The sequence below is a fragment of the Carlito syrichta genome, unplaced genomic scaffold (assembly GCF_000164805.1).
Source record: "Carlito syrichta isolate Samal-C Ts95f unplaced genomic scaffold, Tarsius_syrichta-2.0.1 Scaffold316469, whole genome shotgun sequence".
Classification (NCBI taxonomy): domain Eukaryota; kingdom Metazoa; phylum Chordata; class Mammalia; order Primates; family Tarsiidae; genus Carlito; species Carlito syrichta.
In genome coordinates this window covers 185313-208823 of record NW_007260565.1, presented here as the reverse complement: position 1 = coordinate 208823, position 23511 = coordinate 185313, and the positions used below count along the sequence as shown (strand labels likewise).

The window sequence follows — 23511 nt, the reverse complement described above, 5'->3', positions numbered from 1 at the left end:
TGGCTTTTAAGGGACGTCGGCGCAGGAATTTTGCTTTTTAAGAGCCTCCGACGAGTCGGCCCCGGAGCGAGGGATCGCGCGGCCCGGTTGCCGCGACGGCGACGCCCCTGTCCGCGGCCCCCACCCCTCGGAACGGGACCCCGAAGAGTGCGAATGTCCCCCTGCGTCAGAGGCCCCTCTCCCAGTTTTCGGGCCCAGGATGCCCCTGCCGGCCTCGCCACCGCGCGCTCGCCCCTCTTGGTCTTGGGGAGGCGTTCGCTGTTGGAAGGAAATGCGTTTTTAGCTCAGGAGCATAGCACAGTAGGAGCAGCTTTTCTCTCCTCCGTTAACGTTTGCCAAGACTTGCTCGAACCGAGCTCCGCTGTGTTTACCCCGGCTACTCTGCGTGCAGTCCTGCGGACCCACATGAGTCCCGTGGGCCGCTGTGATTGATGTTTTGGTGAAGCGCCAGCAGTTGACGGAGTTTTCCTCTGGCCCAAGAAGGTAGTTTGCAAAGCCAAGTTCTTAAACTGCTACAGAACAGACGCTTTACTGGGACCCCAAATAACTTAGGTGTTTCGCCTTCTGCTTCCCCCTCTCCCCTCTGCCCTCTTTTCTCGGTGTAGTCAAGATTGTAAGTTAGTATCTCAAATGTAACTGTAGTCTGAGAAGTAAAATGGTTGCTGTTTTTCGTCCATTCTCCAGTATGCTAACGTCTCAGTGCTTTTTCCCCCCTGAAATAGGAGTGAGGTCGGACTTGAAGATTAAAACGTTTATGCCTGTGTGTTTTGTGGAAGTGAAGGGTTCTGTTCCAGCTCTGTCCATAGGAGCACACTGAGGCTGTCGCTGAGAAAGTATGCTACTGAGCTTTTCGTCCATGTTGTGGACGTTTAGGCCACATTTAAAATGATGATTAAGCTTCTGCTTTAGAAGTCATTGAGTAATGAGAAAACTGTGAAGTTTGTATTTTATAGATATTTTACCTTTTATAAATGTTTTTCCATTTAAAGTTCAGCCGCTGGAAAACTTTTTGTTTTGAGAGTTTTGATAAAGGGTCACAACAGCCTCCTCAAAGCACAGAGCTCTCCTGTCTGGAAGAGAATGACAAGGTGGCAGCCCTAGGGGAAAGTTTCCATATCAGCATGACAGAGGCTTGCTTTTAGTAAATATTTAGTAGATAATTGTTGAATTCAATGACCCCTTCCTACCACATAGTTTGGGTAAAAATCCTGTCTCTAAGTCATAGTTAACTCTGAATGCTTTTTGACCACATGCCAGTTTAGTTTGAGGCTTTCCAAGTTTCTTAAAAATGTTTGAATTACATAGACGACTTCTTTCTTATCAATGATCTGAAGTAGCTTTTAGAAATGTTACTAACAATGCTGTATCTTTTTTGTATGTAGGTTGGTGAATGTCTTTCACTGGGAGTTTGTTTATCTGTAGAGACTGGTTTGCCTGCTCCCTGGCTGCTGCGCCTGGTGCTTCAGTTGGGCTTGGGGAAGAAGAGTTTCTAGTGAGTTTCCTTCCTTTGGGCCAAAATCTTGAGAATGGGGTGATAATTTTGTTCCTCCAAAGAGGAATAAGAGTCATTTATTACTATGACTTAAATACTGTATAGAGAATAGTGAATATATCTTTATGCTTATGTTACTTTGGAAGTTGCTTGCTGCCAGTTATTTGCTTTCTCAGTTAGCTCCTGTTATCTCTTGGCCCATTTTTTTTTTTAATCAGTGAAAAAATCTTTTGGTTTGCTGTGCATCCTTTCTTTCTTGCTGTAGTCATAGAAGTGTTTATCTGGGATAGCAGTTCATTCTGGGTCATGTTTAGCCAGTTAAGAGTATTAGACTAAAGAATCCTTGCTTTTAAAATGTTCCACAGTTTTCACTTTTGCTGCATTCACAAGTATATATTACTTTGCAAAATAGATTACTGCACATTGGATTTTTTTATGTCTAATTTTCCTATTCATAAATATGGAAGTGTTAGTTTGGTATGCTAATAGAATTGGTTTGCATACGAGTCAGAGAAGTTAAGACTCTGAAGTTCTTTTTTTCTTATTTCAAGTACATTCCAAGTAGAAGTGAACTAATAACTGAGGTAAGTCCAAACCCTCTTGGCTAACAGTGGCAGACAAGTCTATCTCTGAAGATAACATTTTGAAAGGGATCTACTGATTACCTAGCCAGAGTGAATTTTTAACCTCTTACAAACCAAGCTTCAGTACTAGAGAGAGGGGGGAGGGGGAGAGAGAAGGCAGAAGGACAGAAAGGAAGATATTTTTCCAATGTTTTTTAGAAGGACAAAAAAAATTGTCTAGAGAATGTGATAATCAGGTGTCTACACAGAACTTTTTAAATTGACAAGTAAAAGTTATATAATATATAGAACTCTTAGTAAGTATGCAGTATTTTAGGTTTATTACTATCTGTGATCCTGAGTTTCATTTTCCGTTTTTTAGAATACGGTTCATTAGAAGATAACAACGTCTAAGAAAGTCTTCTGACTAAATGGTTTAAAGAATTCAGTCTCAGAAAATGAACATGTGTCTTTAGTTATCAGTAGTTTTCTGTTAGGCACAGTTAAGAGAAAGTAAGATTAGGGTTGAAAAGTACTCACTAAAGTTGTTTTTGCCATAAATAAGGTTTTTCATTTGTTGATTATAATAATTTAGCTTTACTACCTGTCATGATCACCCAACTAGTTTCTGCAGTTTTGACCCATGACAAGAATGTGATCACCTGGGATGTGCCGAATGGGGTGGAAACTCTTTTGGAAGTTTTGCTCATGTCCCCAATTTAACCTGAGGCCGCTCGTATATATTTGGACAAAGCTAGCAAAATAGCACTATACTTTTAAAAGGCCAAAGAGGTGAAATGTTTACATGTGTATGTTTTACTATTGTAAATATTACTATTGTAATATTGTTATTTTGAATATCAGAAATAACAGCAAACCTTTGAAGCCTTCATAAGTGGGTTGGTTATGAACTGAATTCATGAAATACTATTGTGTATCAGTAAAATTTGCCACTAAGCTGTGCTGGTGAGGCTGTGCCACAAACCTGTCTTGTGCCACAAGCCTGTCATTTTGCATTAATTAATCTTTGTAAGCATCAGCCTTCTCATCTGTGAAGAGGGCCTAAGAATATCTACTGTATAACATGCTTCTCTCAGTTTCTGATGATCTAGTAAATTCCCAAATGACGTGATTGTGATGGGGTTGATCGTGCTGGGGAACCATCAGGACGCTGTACTTGGCAGAGATGACACAGTTTTACCTGCTTGGAATGTGATCCTGAAACAAGCAACATGGCAGAATGAGTAATTGCGTTTAGGTTAAAAACTCAGTCATTTAACATGTCACATCTATCTTGCTGAAGATCAAGAAAGGCTTTAGTTGATTACTGTCTTATCCTAAAGCCCGTGGCACCATGTCCCATCCATCTTTGCATTTCAGGTTAGATACTCAAGAAGTGTGCATGCTTGGCTTACAGAAAAGCTAGAACAGCCTTAGCAATGTTAGTCAGATCTCCTTGAGTTGAGTTCCAGGAAGGCAGTGGTCCACCTCAGAACACATCTGAAGGGTATTGTTGACTTTTGAGAAACTGTCATTGGCATGTGATACACCTAAGTAGGTTTGCTCGTTTTGGGGGAGTATGTCATCAGGGGCATGTTAAACTTGAAAAAGAGAAACTTTGGGCGAGGATGTGAAAGTTGTCTTCAAGGAAATTGAGCAGTTCAGAGATGTTGGTGATCTTTCCTGCAGTATACTTCTGGCGTGGGTCGCAGAGTAGAAGACTGTTTCAGAAGTGAACGAGTGGCTCTGCTGGCCACTGTCACGGGAGCCCAAGACTAGAGTCAGCAACTTTGGCTCTGATCCCACCTTTGCCACTTACCAGCAATCAGCCTGAGGCTGTCTGTGTGTTAATCGGGGATAACACGCCTGCTCCTGCTTGTCTCATGTGCTTTTCAGACTCGGATCAGGCAAAGCGCTTTGACAACCATCACTGCTCCATGACATGAGATGCCATTACTTTGAACGTGTGTGGGGGTTGAGGTCAATGCAGATAACCCCAGAGATCTCTTCCAATCCTGATGCTCTACAGTCCTAGAATCTAGACTTTTTATATTGGCAGTGTGAGTGCTTTGGAGGTAATTTCTTGACAGATTGCAGCTGTTTCTTCACACTTAACATTGTCTTTTTTATTTTAGAAAGATATAATAGGAAATGATTATTCATGATACCAAATGATTCTTTGCTTTACAGAAGTTTTTTTTTTTTGTAACTTCCTTTAAATAGGAACCTTATGTTAATTTAAGTGTATTTACACCTTAATTCAACAGCATTTAAAACTAAAAACTATTATGTATTGAAAAGTCAATCAGAAATGGTTTAACTATCTCTAAAATTATTGTTTTAGTGGAAAAATAGCGAAAAAGTGTGAAAAGCAACAACTGTATTTCTAAATTCTCAAATTATAATACATATATAGGACAGCCCAAACTGTTCTGTATAAAGATTAAAATGTTACTTATATGCAATTTGCAGATCCATATTTATCCTGATATTTAAGTAGCTACTGAGTTAAAGTAAATTCTACTATTTTTCCTGCCTGCTTGCCTTGACTTCTTGGCACTTTTGAGTTGTGGCATGCCAGCACCTCTCGTAATTAGGGATTGGAGTAATGGGTGCTAGTTAGCCACATAAACTGATACAGATTCACATGGCATGGCCCTGCTGTGAGACCCTGCTTCTGTGCAAAGCCAGAACACATTTCGGATACATAAGAGTTTCAGTTACATGGTACCATGCCAGCAAGGACTATATATGCCATATCAGTATTTGTAGGAAAGAAAGCGTTGCACAATTAAATACTTTTCCATTTGGGAGTGCTTTCATTTTCCTAACTCATCATCCTATAATTTGTGTATTTAATTCTGAATGTAGTCATCTGATCCAATGGCCTGTAAAGTATTTTAGTGAGATTGAGAAAAGAATGTTTCCTGTTCTTCCCACAAGAAGATTAGGCAGGCTGTCACACTCCCTCAAGTCCTTTTTCCAGCTGGGAGTCTGAGGTAGGAGGAAGCCACTGCAGGACTGCTCTCTCCTTAGTCAACCCAGCTGTAAGGTTGGCTAAATGCAAGATGCATTGAAAAGCAGATGTTGAGCTTGAGCTAAGGTTTCCCGGATAAATTGCCAAATAAGCGTAATCAAAAATGTTTATTCTAGAATGCTGTATTTAGTTGAAAGCAGCATTTTCCAGGGAGCTCAAGAAAAATACAAATAAATGTCCTTTCCACTTAGAATGTTTGGGGAAAAAAAAAAAGCAAGTGAATTCCATCCGAGTCTATTCAGTATGTGTGAATTACACTTTGTAACAATGGTTTTAGTGGGTAGTGTCCCCATCCCATCACTGCCCCCCATTAACCAAGGACCCTAAATGTTCTTTATCTTGTTTCTCCTGACCCGTATGTTCCACGCTACAGGTAATGTGGAAAAGAATCACTTGATTGGCCCAAGGCGGTTGTTGATTACAGATGTCCCTACACACTAGTCAGCAATTTAAATAATAATTGAGGATGCCATTTATTTCTCTGTCTTCCAAAGCCTGCCTCGTCTGGTAGGTGAGGAGAATGTTGGTGGACTTGATAAGTAGTTTATGGTGTCGTAAAGGGCCAGGATGTGCCGATTCTGTGGATTTTTAAAATATCTTTATGGTGAAGAACTACACATATATGTGTGAAACTCTTGGCTTAGTTGTTCCTGTTTCGTTCTTCCTCTGAATGACTAACTGTGATTTGTCTCTCAGTCCTGTATTGTTACTCTTTGTATCTTCTTTTGTCTTAAATATTTTTTAAGCCCCTCCCCCTTTTTTACCCTTTACTTCTGATTTCCCCCAAGATCATTGTAAATTACACCTGAGTTCGGTCTGAGCTTTGGGGGAAAAGTGTCTTTCACTTAGCATTGTACCTTCTGGCTAATATGTGTAATTTAACTCTATGTCTGTGTGTACATTTATATTTGATTAGTATGTATTTACATTCTCGCAATATATATATTTGAAATAAATATTGAAGATAAATACCTGATCTTTGTGAGAAGGATGCCTCACAAGTAGCTTTTTCATTGAGAGCATTGAGGATGTTCAGGATACCTATTTGACTGTTTCCTTTGTGTAAACTTGGAATCTAGCCCCCAGTTCAGCTGACATCAATGAAACTTATTGTATGTCACAAATTTTTGAATCATAATGAAAAGGGTAGATGCTTAAATCCATAAGGTTGGGGAAAGTCACACAGCACAGATTTTTTTGATAGCTAAAAAGGCAGAAAGGGGCTGAATTTAGGAAACCACCCATGCTGAGTACTAACACCTTCTCAAACTGAATCTTAAAATTTAGTCATCGTTCTTGAATTGTACTTTATTCCCTGCCCTTCTATGTTTAGTTACTTATGTATTTTAGGAATTATCCATGCTGCTTTATTTTGGGTGTGAGTCCCGTTCCCCAGCTTCTTCCTTGAGGACTGCAGGCCTGGCTGGCTTTGCCTGATTATTGTCTTCTGCGACAGTTGACAGTGCTAGGCACAGAGACACTGGAGAGCCTGTATTTGGAGTCCACCTATGTGCTGGAACTAATGCCGGATTTTATGTTTGAACTATGGGCCTGCTGCTTGGCAGCTGTGGTCTCTTGTCCAAGTCACCACCCTCTCTAAGCCTCTAGACAAGTGGCTGTGGACACCGCCACCTCAGTGGGCTATTGTAGGGGCAAGGGAGGTCATGGGCAGATGCGAGTGTCCCTACTCACGAAGGCCCTTGGAGCGTCTATCTGTGCTTAGACCATAGCTTTTCCCCCCTATCAGAAATGGACTAATAATTCCTGCTTTGTTGCTTTCTAAAGACCAAAAGCACTTTAAGCTTTCCACTGTTTTTCAGGGTTTCTCTTATTAAGTTTAATATCCTAAGGCAAAATTGATCAAACTGAAAGGATAAAAAGATAAAGCCACAGTTATATCTGTGGATTCCGAAAATAAATCGTCTTTTTAATTTTTTTAGAGATAGGATCTTGCTGTGTTGTCCAGGCTGGAGTGCTGTGGCTTTTCACAGGTGCAGTTAATAGCTTGCTGAGCCCTTGAACTCCTAGGCTCAAGCTATCCTCCTGCTGCAGCCTCCTGAGTAGCTGGGACCATTGGCCGATGCTACCACGCGCAGCAGAAAGCATCCGTTTAAGTGTGATATTGCATAAGCTTGATCCAAACCCCTAATTTTTATAATGTGGCCAACCTATCTATCTTTCTACATAGACGTTTATATTTTTACTTTTAAGAGTTGCCCTAGTTCCTTAGTAGAAGTGAGTATTTAGTAAACGCCTCATTTTAACTACTGTTTTGATCACTGGTGGAATAACTGTCAAAATTAGTAACCCGATATCTGCAAATATGGTAGCCGAAGATCTTCTTTCTTTCAACAAATATTTAATCATCTATGTGTGACACCATGCTATATCCTACAGAGAATATAGAAGTGGAAGCTTTGGGTTTTTTTTTAAAAAATTAGATTAGAAATTATAGTTTATTTAAAAGTAAATGAGAGAGAGTGAGAGAGAGAGAGAGAGAGAGAGAGAGAGAAGATTTACCTCCCCAAGGTAGGGAAGGAGTCCAAAGCCAGGAAACATGGTTGGGTCATAGCTCAAAGAGCACAAAGCCACACCATAACTTGGCAAGGCAGTGGCCGAAGCTCTGGGTTTTTTGTGCCACATAGTGGGTTTAAAAGAGATAAGTCATTCGGACCACCAGGGTGAGGTCACAGAGGCTCTGGGCTGTGCTGTGAAGGGAGCAGGCCTGCTGGTGAGGTGGGGTTTTAGCCAGGATTTCAGGTGGGGACTCTGACACACTCAGCAAGGGGTCAGCGTGTCTGGGCTGAAGCAACAAGCAGAGTGTAGACGGCAGGGAGTGGCAGCCAGGCCCATGGGCTGTGAGCAGGCAGGGTGTGGGGAGCTGGCAGACTGCCACAGGAAGGCCCGATGCTTTGTGGTGTGAAAAGAGCAAAAGCAGGGCGTGTCTGCCTCCAAGGGGCTTTGATTAGGGATGTCCTGCAAATACTGGAATTAGTGCCAATCCCGACAGACTCCAGCAGCCAGGGGATCTTACAGCCATTGATGGCTCCACATTCAGAGAAGGGCCTTCAGGGTCAAAGAACCGAACAGAGAAACTCTTGCCTTCTAGAGACTAAGTTCTTAAAGTAATCCTAGAGGCTGGGTGTCACATCTCTGACTGCCTGGGAGTCAGCCTGTGGCAGCCTGAGAACTTGGGGAACTGCCGGGCAAGACAGGCCCAACCAGTGCATCTCCTGGAAGAATTCTGGAAACCCATTTGGTGGAGCGGATTGAGGAGATGTCCTGAGTCTAGGAGCCTATGCCCTGGGGAGCTGTGTTCACCGGGGAGAGGGACTGGCAGTCTACCCCTTCCTTAATTAAGATGAAGATTCTTTCTGCCTATCCTCGGCCAGCTGCTTTCTCTCCCTTACGGCCCATCTCCCTGTGGAAGGAAACAGTTCAAAGAGACTTCCAAGAGACTGAAGCCGAGATAAGCCAGGCCTTTAGCTTGTGTAAGGGCCTAGAGTTTGGCCCTTACTGGCTTCCATGGGCTGAGGGCTGCATGGAGTTGCCTAGAATTTCCCCCAAAGCCACTGGGGATATTTCAGTGGAGACTCAAAGTATGTGAAAAATTTTGCCAGGAGAAAATGAGGCAGGGGGTAGTTGCATTCCGGAAAGGGAGGCACTGGAGCAAGCCCTGGAGCCTTGTGTAAAGATCGGATGAAGCCGGACACACCAAAGAGGGTGGGGCAGTTCACCCTTGAGGACCTTGCTGGGAGATAGGTGTTAGGGTACTGGACGGACAGGGTGAGGGTGGAGGGGTGCAGGGAGGCGAGGCTTGGGGTTTCTGTTGCCGTTCGCAAGGTGGTAGCCTTGCTTGCCTGTGAACCCATGAACTATGCGGTTTGTATTTTACACCCGATTTGTTAAGGCTAACTGCTGACAGTGAGGCCGTGGTGGAGTTGAGTCAGGCATAGAAGGAGCTGGAGATGAGATTCTTAGCCTGGAGTGGCTTCAGGGACTGCAGAAGCAGAGCCCACAGGACTTGGGAAGATTGCGTTCCAGGATGTCTGCCCTCCTGGGGGCTAATTTGCTGACGTGTTATGAAGTTTCACCTCAAAATCTTGAGAACAATTTGAGTTATAAGTTCTTGACTGCAGAGTATTCCTCTCAAAGGAGCCTGTTTTATTTTAAAATCATTGTAGCCATATGCTTAATGGCCTCTCACATGGAGCAGGAATTAGACATTTTCACTCACTTCAAGGAGATAGAAACGTGGGTAGAAGTGTCAGGAATGCAGATTTTGACCTGACCTCATAATTGTCCAGATGCTTTTCCTGGGAGCTCAGGGTAGCGTCCTCTGGGGAGCACCTGCCTTGTGCTGAAGTCTGGGCTACACGATGGGGACACAAATGCAAACACAGCAGTGAGGGTGCCCTCAAGGAGCCTGTTATGTTGTTTGGGAAGTGGTGTGTGAGCAGATCTTTCAGTAGCGTGGGGCCCAGCAGTGATGGGAGCACAGACAAGGACTTGCAAGAGGGAGGGCAGAGAAGACAGTGACTGGAGGGGCCGCTCCGGCTCTAAGGGGATGCCCGGGCAGGAATTTTTATTTATTTATTTTTTTTTTGAGTTGAGTTGGATTCTCACTCTGTCGCCCAGACTGGAGTGCAGTGGCCGCTCCCGGCCACCGCAGCCTTGACTTGCTGGGCTCCGGCGATCCTTCCGCCTCAGCCTTCCAAGGAGCTGGAACTACAGGCGTGCGCTACCACGCCCGACTAATTTTTGATTTGTTGTAGAGATGAGGTCTCATCAAGTTGCCCAGGCGGGTCTCGAACCCACAGGCTCAGGCAGTCCACTCACTTCGGCCTCCTAAAGTGCTGGGATTACAGGCTGAGCCACCAAGCCCGGCCTCCGGGCAGGATCTTTAGAGAAAACCAAGAGTTTGTGAACAAATGACTGAAGCGTTGCAGTCAAGGATGAGGTGGGGGAGGTAGAGACAGAGAGCATATGAGGACATCTGCACGGGGTCGCAGGAGCGGGACGTGCTGGGTGGGGGTGCACGAGGGCAGATTTAAGCAGCAGAGAGTGGCTCGGGCCAGGGGACACGCAGGAGACTTGTGTTAGGTCTGAGCCTAAGGATGAGCTCAGGAGGTGTGTGGGGAGGTGGTGGGAGCCGCTCAGGTGTGTGCTGCGTGGCTGCTGGCAGGGACATCGGGTGTCTCCATATCCCACAGTGGACTTACTTCTGTGTTTAAACGAAGGCAGTGTTGTGGTGAGTTCGGGTTGTAACTCTGCCTCTTCCCTAATGCTTGACTTTTGTCAAAGAGAAAGGGCCTAGTGCTTCCGAGATGAGGATTCTGTCTACTGCTCAGAGTGTCCAGGAAGATCAGTGGGGAGCCATGTCTTAGCCCAGTTCCTGGCAGAGGTCGAGTACGGAACTCTGGATTGGCCACTGCTATTTGATCGAACACTTGGCATTGAGTGGATTGCTGAGGGGAGTCTTTGGGGGGCATGAGGGGCTGCAGGCGACGTGAAGACAGCCTGTTGGTAGCCATTGGTGACACCCGCACCATGAAGGCCGGTGCAGAATAGCCCTGTGGTCTCAGGCTCACTCACTGCTGGGAGAAGAGAGAGGGTCTCAGAGCTCCTCATCAGAGTGGCGTTCTTGGGTCACTCGAGGCTCACGCGACAAGGTCTTGCCAGCAGGGAAGGGAGAGGCCAGTTAAGCCATGCCGATGGCGTGCTTCTGCTTCTGCTGCTGCCAAGCCAGTGGATCCGCTATATTTGGAAGCGTGATTAAAGTCCTCAGTACCAGACTCCTGGGTGGTTTCAGTTATTTTCAGGTTGAGCGCCATGGTCCTCGACGGACGGCCTTACAGATGCGGGAGGCTGAGACTCAGAGAAGATGAGGTCGTTCCCAGGCATTGCCCTTGCCCTTGGCCGTGAGCACGGGAGGCTTTTTCTTTAGAAGAAGATGGTCCTGAAGTATAGGAAAAGGTGCTTAGGCTGTCCCTCCTCCTGCCTTCCCCCACTTAATGTTTTCTGCTTTTCATCGCAAAATGACTAGTTGCTTTTATTGCTGAAAAGGTTGGCCGGAGCCCAGCAGGTCGAGGCTGCGGTGGCCGGGAGCAGCCACTGCACTCCAGTCTGGGCGACAGAGTAAGACTCCAACTCAAAAAAAAAAAAAAGGTTTTATATATTTTTACTGGCTCTCTTTTATTCTCAGATGACTGACACTGTATTTCTTACTGTCTTTTAGAAGATTTGTTAGGTACGTAGATTACACATTGTATCAGTCTGTCTTGCACTGCTGTAAGGAACTACTTGAGGCTGGGCATGGTGGCACAAGCCTGTAATTCCAGCATTTTGGGAGGCTGAGGTGAGGGGATTGCCTGAGTCCAGGGGTTTGAGACCAGCCTGGGCAAGTTGGTGAGACTTCTTCTCTTCAATAAATCAAAAAATTAGGCAGACTTGGTAGCACGTGCTTGTAGTTCTGGGTGCTTGGAAGGCTGAGACGGAAGGATCGCTGGAGCCCAGCAGGTCAGAAAAAGAGGTTCGTTTTGACTCACAGCTCAGCTGGGCTTCTGGTGAGGCCTCAGGAAGCTTATGATCATGGCAGAAGGCAGAGGAGGAGCAGACGTGTCACATGGCAAGAGTGACTCAAGAGAACTGAAGGAGGTGCCAGGCTCTGTAAACAACCAGCTTGCATGTGAGCTGACAGAGCAAGGACTCACTCATTACTGCAAGAACGGCACCAAGCCACTCCTGGGGGATCCGACCCTGACTGAACACCCCAAGCCCTGGGCCACAGACCGCTACCAGTCCGTGGCCTGTTAAGGCTGCACAATAGAGGTGAGTGGCAGGCAAGTGAGCAAGGCTTCATCTGTATTTACAGCCGCTCCCCATTGCTCGCGTTACCGCCTGAGCTCCACCTTCTGTCAGATCAGCAGCACCATTAGATTCTCATAGGAGCTCGAACCCTGATTTGAACTGCACACGCAAGGGATCTAGGTTGCATGCTCCTTATGATAGTCTAATGCCTGTTGATCTGAGGTGAGCTGGGGCAGTGATAAATGCTGGGGAGCAGCTGCAAATACAGATGAACCTTAGCAGTGAGATTTGATTGCACAGAGACCATGATCAGTTGCTTGCAGACTTGCATCAAAACCCTGTCAGTGAGTGGCAAGTGAGAGGGTGGACTTTAGTTGTACAGCTGCATCTGGTGGCAAGCTTTGAGTCAAAATCTGACACTTATTTTAGCCCATGCGTGGCCTGCCCATTATTTGGTTTACTACTTTCATCCGTGCCTCTTTCCTGCACTGCACACGTGTCTCAGTCACAGTTTTGGTAAGCCCACAAGCTAACCCGAGCCAAAAAATGCAAAAAAGCAAATGTCACTGAAGAGCTTCTTTGAAAAGAGATAAAGACCCAATGACGAGACAGCAGAAGACTAAGTCTGCCAACACAAAGCTGCATCTAAAAGAAAATACTGAGAGTCCTACATAAATTATGGGTTCATTGCAACAGGTGATTTCATATTCTCCAAGCCTGCTTTGTATACTATGTGGCAACTGGCTATCCAGTGAAGCCATGAAACCTTTAAAACTGCTTCATCGCATGGAGACCAAGCACCCTGCATTAAAAGACAAGCCTTTGGCCAGGCTCGGTGGCTCAACCTGTAATTCCGTGCTTAGGTGGCCGAGGTGAATGAATTGCCTGAGCCCATGGTTTCGAGACCCGCCTGGGCAACTTGGCGAGACCTCATCTCTACAATAAATAAATAAAAAAAAATTAGCCGGGCGTGGTAGCACGCGCCTGTAGTTCCAGCTACTTGGAAGGCTGAGGTCGAAGGATTGCTGGAGCCCAGCAGGTCGAGGCTGCGGTGGCCAGGAGCGGCCACTGCACTCCAGTCTGGGCGACAGAGTGAGACTCCAACTCAAAAAAAAAAAAAAAGACAAGTCTTTGGAGTTTTTCAAAAGAAAAAAAAATAATCAGGAAGAACAGAAGCAATTATTGGAGGCCATTACTTCGTCAAATGTGTCTGCACTGAGAACATCATTCTTTTTTTTTTTTTTTTTTTAAGTTGGAGTCTCTCTCTGTCGCCCAGGCTGGAGTGCAGTGGCCACCATAGCGTCACCATAGCGTCCTGGCCACCATAGCGTCAACCTTTTGGGCTCAGGTGATCCTTCCACCTCAGCCTTCCAAGTAGCTGAAACTACAGGCACGTGTGACCATGCCCAGCTAATTTTTTGATTTATTGTAGAGACAAGGTCTCACCATGTTGCCCATGTAGGTCTCTAACCTGTGGGTCCAGGCAATCCTCTCGTCCCGGCCTCCCAAAGTGTTGGGATTGTAGACTTGAGCCACCATGCCCGGCCAAGAACATCATTCGTAATGGCTAACTCCATTGCTGAAGCTAAGAAGCCCTTTATTCTTGGTGAAGAGTTGTTCCTGTCTGCTGCTAAGGACATTTGTCATGAACTTTTGGAGAGGCTGCAGTTCCAAAGGTAGCACGTGTTCCTCTTTCGGCTAGTACCCTAACTAGACAGATTGATGATATAGCAAAGGATATTGAAGCACAATGTTAGGATTAATGAGTCATCGTGGAACGCAATCCAGGTTGACGAATCTACTGATGTTGATAATAAGGCAACAATGCTTGTTTTTGTGCGATGTATTTTTCAGGAGGATGTGCCTGAGGGTATGTTATGTGCACTTTTGTTGCCAGCCAATACCACACAGCTGCAGAACCATTCAAGTCTTTGAATGATTACATATCAGGAAAACTGAATTGGTCATTTTGTATTGGTATATGCATGGACAGAGTGGCTGCCATGACTGGATGACTTTCTGGTTTTTACTACGCAGGTCAAAGAGGTTGCTTCTGAAATGTGAGTCTGTGCATTGTGCCATCCATAGGGGAATGCTGGCTAGCCGAAAAATGGCACCTGAACTTAATGTTTTGCGGTCTGTGATTAAACTTACCATCCCCATCAAAGTATATGCCCTTAACTCACGTCTGTTTGTGTGAGGAGATAGATGCAGAGCACATTTGTTTTCTCTTATACACAGAAGTGAGATTGCTTTCTAAAGGTAGAATTTACCTGGTAGAGCACTGGCCAGAGTTTTTGAGTTACAAGAGCCACTCAAGAAATTTCTTTTAGAAAAACAGTCACCACTGGCCGCACATTTTAGTGACACAGAATAGGTTGCAAAACTTGCTTACTAGTGTGACATCTTCAACCTGCTTAATGAACTCTGTCTGTCACTTCAGAGGAGAATGACAGCTATGTTCAAGTCACCAGATAAACTGACTACATTCAAAGCCAACCGGAATTTTGGGCGCAGTGAGTAAACATTAGGATTTTTGACGTGTTTCAAACTTGAGCGGAGATTTTGAGAGACTGCGTCAGGGCCTTCTTTCTCCCAACTGGTGCATGATCGCCTCGCTCATCTTTCAGAAGAGCTTGAACGTTAACTTTCCAGCCACAAAAGACCCCCAAACTGGGGAGGAATGGATCTGTGATTCATTTGTGCATAGGTCAGGTGAATTGACTTTGTCCCTGATAGAATAAGAACAACTGCTTGAGCTCGCAAATGACAGTGGCCTTAATGATACATCTGAGACGACTTCAGATCTCCATGCGTTCTGGATTAAAGTCAAGGTGGAGTATCCCAAGATTGCCACAAAAGCACTGTAAAGCCTACTTCCATTTCCAACATCCTGTCTTTGTGAAGCAGGGTTTTCTGCAGCGACAGCCACCCAAATGAGATTATGGAGCAGACGACATAAGCAACAAACACACTTTGGGTATCACTGTCTCCCATCACCCCCAGATGAGACCGTCTAGTTGCCCAAAAAAGCTCAGGGCTTCCACTGATTCTGCATTATGGTGAATTGTATAATTATTTCTTTATATATTACAATGTAATAATAGAAATAAAGTGTACAATAAATGTTATGTGCTTGAATCATCCAGAAACCATTCTCCTCCACATACCCCGCCCCACCCCCCCGTCTGTGGAAAAATTGTCTTCCACAAAACTGGTCCCTGATGCCCAAAAGTTTGGCGATCTCTGGTTTAAAGCAAAGTGGGGAGGGAATGCGTAAATCTTTGTGCACTCAAGATAGTTTGTACATATGGGATGGATACATAGCTTTTATGTCTGTGGTACCTTGGAATATGTTCGTATGCACAGTAAAATCTCTGTAATTAAAAAGATTCTAGAGTAAAATTTGCTTCTTCTGTAGTTTTTGTTATTTTGTTAGTGAAAAGGAAAGAACTTTTTTCCAGAGACTACCAAAGCAGATTTTTCCCCCATTTGAGGGCCTCCAAATACTAATATTGCACATTTCTTTCTCTGGAAGGAAACTTCAGGATATGGCAAGTGTGAGGTGAGAGTAGCATCTTAAGACGAAGACACTGCCTTGCCACATTTTATCTCTTGAATTTGTTCTTTGGTCATGTAATTTTTTCTTAATCTTTTCTTTCTTTTCTCTGTAGTCAGAAAATGGGTAAGAAGAGTCGAGTGAAAACTCAGAAATCAGGCACTGGTGCTACAGCAACTGTGTCACCAAAAGAAATCTTGAACCTGACCAGTGAACTGTTGCAGAGTAAGTCTCCTGGCTGCCCTCCCCCTCCAGTGGTGGGTGTGCCTTTCACTCTGTGCAGCTCCATGCTGCTCCATGCTGCGTGCTAGGCCCACCGGGAGGGGGAAGCCTAGACTGTGCGAGCTTGCGTTAGGTCCCAGCGCATCAGCCTTGTGACCCCGGTGAGCTACACAACTTTCCGAATGTGCAGTCTGCATCTGTGTGGATGGAGGTGCTGGTGCTTGTGGATCCACGTAGCTGTTGAAGAAACGTGGATGAAATAGCACATGCCGAGCTTCTGTAGCAAAGCCCACAGGACGGGTCCTCCCTGGGGACCAGTGGGCAGCTGTAAGCCCTACTGTTTTTTTGTAATGTGGTCTCCGACAAATGACTGAACCCCTCGGAACTGAAGCTCAGTGTTCTCATCGGTAGACGCAGCTGGTAACTGTCTCGGGGCGTGATGAAGTGCACGTGAACTCTGACACGTGCAGGTGCCCAGTGGCTGTGAGCCCCGCATGCCTCTTACAAGCCGACATTCAGAGCTCTGCTCTGTGGGAATGCCTCACCTCTGTTTCCTGTGATTCAGTTCGTAGTGTTTCCAGTTTTTACATGTTGAAGTATGAGAGTTCTTGCTTCAAGGAAATGAAATAATGTCAGTTAGGTGCCTATATTGTTTTAGTTAGTATAATTTGATAACTTTTAAAATCACCGCTATGAATGCTGCAGATTTAGCTGTGACCTTTGCCCCTTATCTTTAGATTAATTGATAGGCTAAATAAAACTTAGACTTTCTCTCCCAAACATAAAGCAGGCAGCAGCCAGGTCGGGCTCAGGACCCTCCCAAGCACTCTCCTAGAGCCCGTGGGTCCCCCAGAGCACAGCTGTCCTCACCACCCCTTGGCTGTCTCCCCTTCTAACCTGTGGGCAGCTTGGGAACAGGCTCGTGTCTCCTTCACCTTTGTGTTCCAGGACCACTGACTGGCCCTTATTGCTGGAAAATGAAGTGAGGCTGGTTAACCTTAATTGTTACGAGTCAGCATATCACTAGTTACTGTCGGTTACTTGCCACGTGCACTCTTTTCTTTAGGGAGGAAAGGGGCCGAGAGGTTAGCAGGAGCACGGAAGAGGCTCTCTTTAAGGCATCGTGATTGTGTGAGAAAGGAGGAGCTGTCCACAGGCAGGTGCCGGCTTGCGCCTTCCACACCTGCGGCCCAGTCTTGATGCTGGTCTTTTGGTTCTGGCCCTGCAGTAGAATCCTCACTTCTTTTTTAGCAGTGGCTGTGCCGTCTCGTTTTGTGACTCCCCCAGAATGCTAAATATAGAGCCGTACACATGGATGTGAGATGTTTGTCGACTGATTGTCCTTATGTCCAATTTAACTGGTTCCCTTAGAGAGCTAGTGTTACAGGATTTAACTAGAAAGAAATGTTGTCTTTTAAATTACCTTTTCTTTGCCATCTAGAGAGTTTTGGGGAACTATTTTGCATTTTAGCTTAGCATTTTAGATCTTCCTGTTTATAAGTGTATCCTGAGGAAAAATTAGCTGAGCAGCAAAATAAGATGGGTGTGAACTAGGTGCTCACAAGGACTGGGTCATGGTTTAGTGAAGGGCATTTGTATGGTTTCAGAGGGTTTATATGCTTGGAAGAGTATACCTGCTTCATCCTTCTCACATTTATGATGATGTTTAATATCTCTGACCTTTAAACCGACCAGAGCAGCAAAAGCAAAGTCCAGAGCTTCTGCCTTCTGCAGACGGTAGGCCAAGTTATGGAGAGAAGCTTCTCAGCGCCATGGCTCTTGTGTTTCAGAATGCAGCAGTCCTGCGCCTGGTCCTGGGAAGGAGTGGGAAGAGTATGTGCAGATCCGGTCCCTAGTTGAGAAAATACGGAAAAAGCAAAAAGGTAAGACTGTTAAAATGATCATATTTTAATAATGTTACGTAGAAACTTGGCCAAGTCAGAAAGGGGTTGAGCACAGCAAAGGTCTCAGCATCACTGATGCCAATCTGAAAGATCATTTTAGAGGGCTCCCAGATGGGGACAGCGGTTGCATGGGACAACTATCGGGATTGCTCCCTTTCTGAGATGCCATAACCTGCTTGGGAAAGGTAAAAATGTTGAGCTGTAAGGGAAAAGAGTTTTGTGTCTGGGGGCTAAAATGATACAACTTTAACTTATCTATTTGTGTTTTATGAAATATACTTTAAAATATTTTTTATATTGTATTTCCTTTTGGGTTTCAGGACAGTGCATAATACTGTATATGGTCAGCACACAAATACATGCTGACTGATTAATGTATTATCAAGTGTTTATGAGTAGCTCAAACACATCTCAATTAAATAAGAGGTGTAGTTATATTCCTTAAGCTGTGTTTTTACAGAGTGCATTCAGTAGCCATCTTAATGATTCTCATCCAGGCTGGCGATGGGCCTAAGTGTCAGTGTGAAAAAGCTTGCTCAGTATACCTATTACTTGTGCTCTGTAAAGCACAAAAAGTAGAGATTGTCATGCAGGGCATGTGGAAAGCAGAAGGAGAAAGCATCATAAGAAGCATGCATTTGAAAGGGTGAGGAACACCGTTCGAGATGCCCTTTCTGATTGTCAACAAGGGGCATGAGAAGAGGGTTTTTATTTGCTGTTTTAAGTTGTGGTTTTATTGCTCTACCATACACTTCCATAAACATGCAGTTTTTGACTTAGATGGTCTCAAACTCCAAAATGGTGAACAGGTTCCTTTACAATGTGCTTGTTTATTTGCACAAAATTGTAAACTGCACTAATTCTGTCTCACCAAGTAGGTAGCAGAAATTTTTTTGGATAGCCTGAGTTTCTGTTCTGAGTAGATACTATTTACTACAACTGACTCTAAAATTGGAGCATTCACTAGTTCTCAATGAGTGAAGAGTAAATTCTGTCTTAGTTCATTTTTTCATCGCTTAGCAGGTATCTTTGCATATCTAGCATGACCTCTTCACAAATTCAGTTGACTGTTAGTTATACTGTGATGAGGTGGCCACAGGCACCTGAGCTAGGTGCCACACCCGGTTCCTCATAATACATTTTCTGCTTATCTCCTTTTATTCATCAAAATATCGTGCTTTTTCTCCATGCATGTCTTTTTATTTTTTTGAATATTTCAGACACGCTGAAAAGTCTAGAAAGTAATATAACATTTACCCAAGAATCTACTTCCCCAGATTGCGCATGTGTCAAAGTTGTGTGGTCCAGGTTCTCCTTTCTTCTTTCCCACCTGCTGGTCAACTTCCTTTTTCTTCCTTCAGTTCTTTGTTTTGTTTTTCTATTTGTTTTAAGAACTAAAACATTACAGATACAGCTGAAGCCCCGTGCTTCCATCCTATTCCATTTTTACCATTCATCTTTACCACGAGTGTTTTTCTACTTCATGTATGACCCCATACAAACATAGGGCTGTAGATGGCATTTTTAAAATGTACATAAAGGGTGTCCTACTCCTTGACTGAAAGAACCACAGTGTTACATTTTGTATTTACTTATGTGGATACATACAGATTTCACTCATTTAAATTGTCCTGCAGTATTCAGTTTTAGAACTCTGTAGTTTTATGCTTTTATAATAGTAACTATATATCTATATTTGTGAATAGTATCAGTAAACATTTCACTGTAACTGACAGTTTAGGATTTTAATTCACCTTTCCTGTCACTAGTTGAGGTACATACTGTGACTGTTTGGTGCGTCGTTTTATTAATTTCGGGATTGACATGTTAAGACTACTTCCAGTGCTAGTTATAGTCTGTTTTTATTTTCTGAGCGATATATGAATGGTATATGTCCTAAAAGTAGCTCTTGTTTTCTAAAATGCGGACTAATATAGGTCTCTCCGTTACTTTTGATGGAAAAAGAGAAGATTACTTTCCTGATCTAATGAAGTGGGCCTCTGAAAACGGGGCTTCTGTCGAGGGTTTTGAAATGGTTAACTTCAAAGAAGAGGGCTTTGGTTTGAGAGCAACCCGAGATATCAAGGTGAGTTTGTTCAACATTGGTCTGAGGGGTCTGCCTGTGTTTGGACTGTGGTGTGGGACCTTGGGCGCAGGATGTGGATCCAGGTTCATGGGCTGATTCTGAGCTGGTGGGCAGATAGCCCCGAAGGACCTCAGGCCTGTGTTCTGGGCAGCCCCTCCCAGCTCATTCTCATGGGGGGCCACGCTGTCAACTAGCGACATGTGACATGTTCACACTTCTGAGCCTCTGTGAGGAGGCCACAGCACATACCTCCCAGGATTCTGAGACTTAACTAAAGGAAAAATTGTGAACTTGTGGTCTGGAGGGAGAGCACACACGATCTTGAGATGGATGGAGCTGGGTGGTGGAGGATAGATGGGGGAAGGTGCTTGCCGGGTCTGGCTGGAGAACTGTGTGGCTCGCAGTGCTATGAACTCTCTGAAACAGCACCAGAGGCAGCAGGAAAGAATAGACAGCCAGGCAGGGAGAACATGCTTTTCCACCACTTGGTTCTTCCTCCACGTGAAGGGAGCGGCAATAACCTCCTTCCTGGCCTGTCTTCACCCCTCGCTCTTGCCCTTCTCAAGAGGGGGCATAACTTGATCTGCCTTCTGAGTCTAGGAGAGCTACCTGGGCGTGGCTCTTTCTCAGTGGGAGCTGTTCACTCATGTGCATTTACCCCACACTGCTCTCCCTACCCTGTGAGCCTTCCAGGGCAGCCCCACACGTGGGGAGGCCTGTGGGGATCCATTTCTGCCTGTAACTAGGTGGGGGAGTCTGTCTAATCTGGGATTCAGTAGGTGATATTTTGGGTGACCATCTGTTGTCTTCTCGTCTCTCTCAGTTGGTTCAGAACTTGGGCGGAGGAAAGGGTGTTACTTGTTGGGCCCCCTCAAACCTCCTGCAACATTTTTGGTCAAGTGGTGGGTAACCTTTCATTGATATATTGATACACCACATACTGGTTTATTAGACACCTGTGAAATATCTAGTATGTGAATGGTACCTTGCTTGGTATTACCCCGGTCTTCCAAAAACCAGTCTCTTTCCTCATGATGCTTGTAATCTAGATAGTAAGGGACAAGACACCAACAATTCAAATAGACGGTGGTGAAGGCAAGATGTCACATGTTCTGTTGTACCAGACGCACAGCACCTTTCGTGTGGATACTGCCCAGAATAGCTTAGCTGTGGACTGTCTTCACTTAAACAGCAGACATTTATTTCTCACTTTTCTGGTGGCTGAAAAGTACAGGACATAGTCCGCTTTGGCAAGGGCAGACAGCCACCCTCTTGCCGTATCTTCCCATGTCAGAGAGCCAAGTGCTTGTTTTAAGCAGGATAGAGACACAGAACATACCAAAAAGAGGCATCTCATATCAAAAGCACTACTTTAAAAAGAAAACAACAAAAAAAAACCAAAGTGTACTCTGTATTATGTTGCCAAAAAATGAGATAATGCTTTTGAAAACAATTAGTAAACCAAAGTACAGCTTATGAGCTTATGATTTTGCTGGTAACTGTTGTGCTTCAAAGGCAAGTGTGTAGAGGAAGGAATGTGACTCTGGTTTCAGAAACTCAATATAGTAACAATTCACAAAGACAGATTAGGGCTTTTGTTGGAGGCAGAGATTTTGGTTTGCTTTTAGAGCTTAAAAATATAAGTAGAGTAAAGAATAAACATTTTTGTGCTCTACTCCAAATGTTATATTTACTTTGTTGAAAATTCCTTTTCTGATCATTTGCCTTCTCAGTATATGTAGTTAGTTCTTCTACTGAAAGCAAGATTTTAACTATGCTTCTGCTCATTTATTTATAACATAAATGCTTATATCTTAAAATATATTTGATAATTAGAAATGAAGTGCTGATATGCAACCTTAAATTGTATTTCGTGTGTGATTGGATTTATGATCGTAGATACAGTTCGATTGAAGATCATAGCATGTTTTGATATAATTCTACCATTTTCTTTTTTTTTTCCCCTAGGCAGAAGAATTATTTTTATGGGTTCCTCGGAAATTACTAATGACTGTTGAATCGGCTAAAAATTCAGTGTTGGGTGAGAATAATTTCTGACTGTTCAATCAAGGCAGAGTGCAAATGACAAACATATAAAATTCAGTTTTCTGGTGCTAATGACCATATTTGGTTGTTTTGAAATATTCCCTCACATACTCATTGAGTGTTTTTAATTTAATGTCAAAAGAAACATGCTTATGACTACATGTTATAGATTTCTTAGTTTTTTCTGAGTTTAATCTGTATCTTGAATGAATATCTTTTAAAGAACTTTGTGGAACTTAATGCTTTTAACTTCTGGGTTAATCCAGGGCCCTTATATTCTCAAGACCGAATTCTTCAGGCCATGGGAAACATCGCACTGGCCTTCCATCTGCTGTGTGAGCGAGCCAGCCCCAGCTCCTTCTGGCAGCCCTATATTCAGACGCTCCCCAGTGAGTACGACACCCCTCTCTACTTCGAAGAGGACGAGGTTCGGTATCTTCAGGCAACACAAGCCATTCACGATGTTTTCAGCCAGTATAAAAACACAGCTCGGCAGTACGCCTATTTCTACAAAGTCATCCAGGTGAGCACTGTTTGCACCTCAGTCTGTGTTTCAAAGGAAGAGGAACTGATTACGTCAGTGTTCCATTTAACATCTTGTTAAGGGTACTTAAGCATTTTACTTTTTAAATCAAAAGGTATTCAAGTACATTTCATTGTTTCCATTTTTGTAGAAATAATCACTGAAATACGCCTATATATCATCGGTGTCCAGTGTTAACACAAACAGCAGTTGTTCCTGAGCTATGGAAATCTCTAAGTTTTTTTGAAATTAAACGATTACAACAAAATTTTGAAAGCTCTAAAATGTATCTAATACAGAAAGTTACTCTGTGTATAAATTTTCCAGGAAAATTAAAGTCACTTTATGTTTTTCTATGTATGTTCGTAAATAATTGAAAATTAATTTAGTAAATTATAATGTGTCTTATTTATGCTTTTCAAAGTGGACTATATATTGTATTACTTTCACTTAGTTTCAAGTAAAAAAATCTCATCTGGAAATCTCTATCGGCTGTGAGCATTTGAATTGCACTTGATGACACCTTTCTGTATTTTGGTGGTTGGCCCCCATTATCTTTCATGTTCAGTTGAACCGCAGGTAGGAGCTTTAGGGCCAGTGCCACAGCCTCCTCCAGAGCTGGGGGTGGGGGGGTGTCTCTTCCTGCCTCTCCCCCTTCTCGGTTGCTCAGGAGTCAGCCCCTGGCCACTGCTCTTGGTACCTGGCAAGTGGGAAAGCGAGCCGTCTGCCCCTTCCCTTTGGGCAGTCTGCCAGCCTGAATTAGGCTTGATTTAGTTGTTCCTTAAATGGTCTGTCCCTGCTATGTTTTATGTGCAAGAAGTGGTGAACTCATTTCATTGCTGCAGGTAATACCATTTTCCATTCATTATTTTCACTTTGTAGCACGCTAACTGCGCCAGAATACTACACTGAAGGTTACGTCTTCCCCCACCAAATACTTCAAATATGTAAAAGTTATGTATGACTTGTCCTCAAGTAAAAATGATTGTTTTTTGTTTTTCTAAACCTTAAACTTTAGGACATCATTAAGAATGATTGTACAGTATGTGTGTAAGTTATATTTCCGGTTTGCTTGATTTAAAAACTGTTGATGAGACAAATCAAAACTTTGTGTCTTCACGCAGTGTGCACCTCCAGTCTTGCACACTAAGGTTTGGTGTGGCTCCTCATGACCTAGGAGGGTTGTGCTTTTGTTTGTACTTTTTAGCCAGGTGTCTTTCATGACTTTGGGTAAAGCTGACTTCAGTAGGTTTAAGTCCTTGTCATTTT

The 23511-nt window shown here is 43.9% G+C and overlaps 1 protein-coding gene across 3 annotated transcripts in view; it reads left to right on the top strand.

Annotated features, from left to right (window-relative positions):
* The window catches only part of SETD3 (SET domain containing 3), an 81673-nt gene that overhangs the window by 1036 nt on the left and 57126 nt on the right, over nt 1–23511 (top strand). Inside the window, exons 1-7 of one of the 3 annotated variants that reach the window (XM_008074476.1) lie at nt 265–483; nt 1383–1492; nt 15577–15686; nt 17474–17566; nt 19525–19673; nt 21642–21714; nt 21986–22242. In XM_008074476.1, coding sequence (XP_008072667.1) covers nt 15584–15686; nt 17474–17566; nt 19525–19673; nt 21642–21714; nt 21986–22242 — 675 coding nt within the window. In that variant the 5' untranslated portion in view covers nt 265–483; nt 1383–1492; nt 15577–15583. Of the gene's footprint in view, nt 1–264; nt 484–1382; nt 1493–15576; nt 15687–17473; nt 17567–19524; nt 19674–21641; nt 21715–21985; nt 22243–23511 lie in introns of those variants that run through there. The other 2 variants (XM_008074477.1, XM_021707246.1) reach the window with 2 other exon arrangements.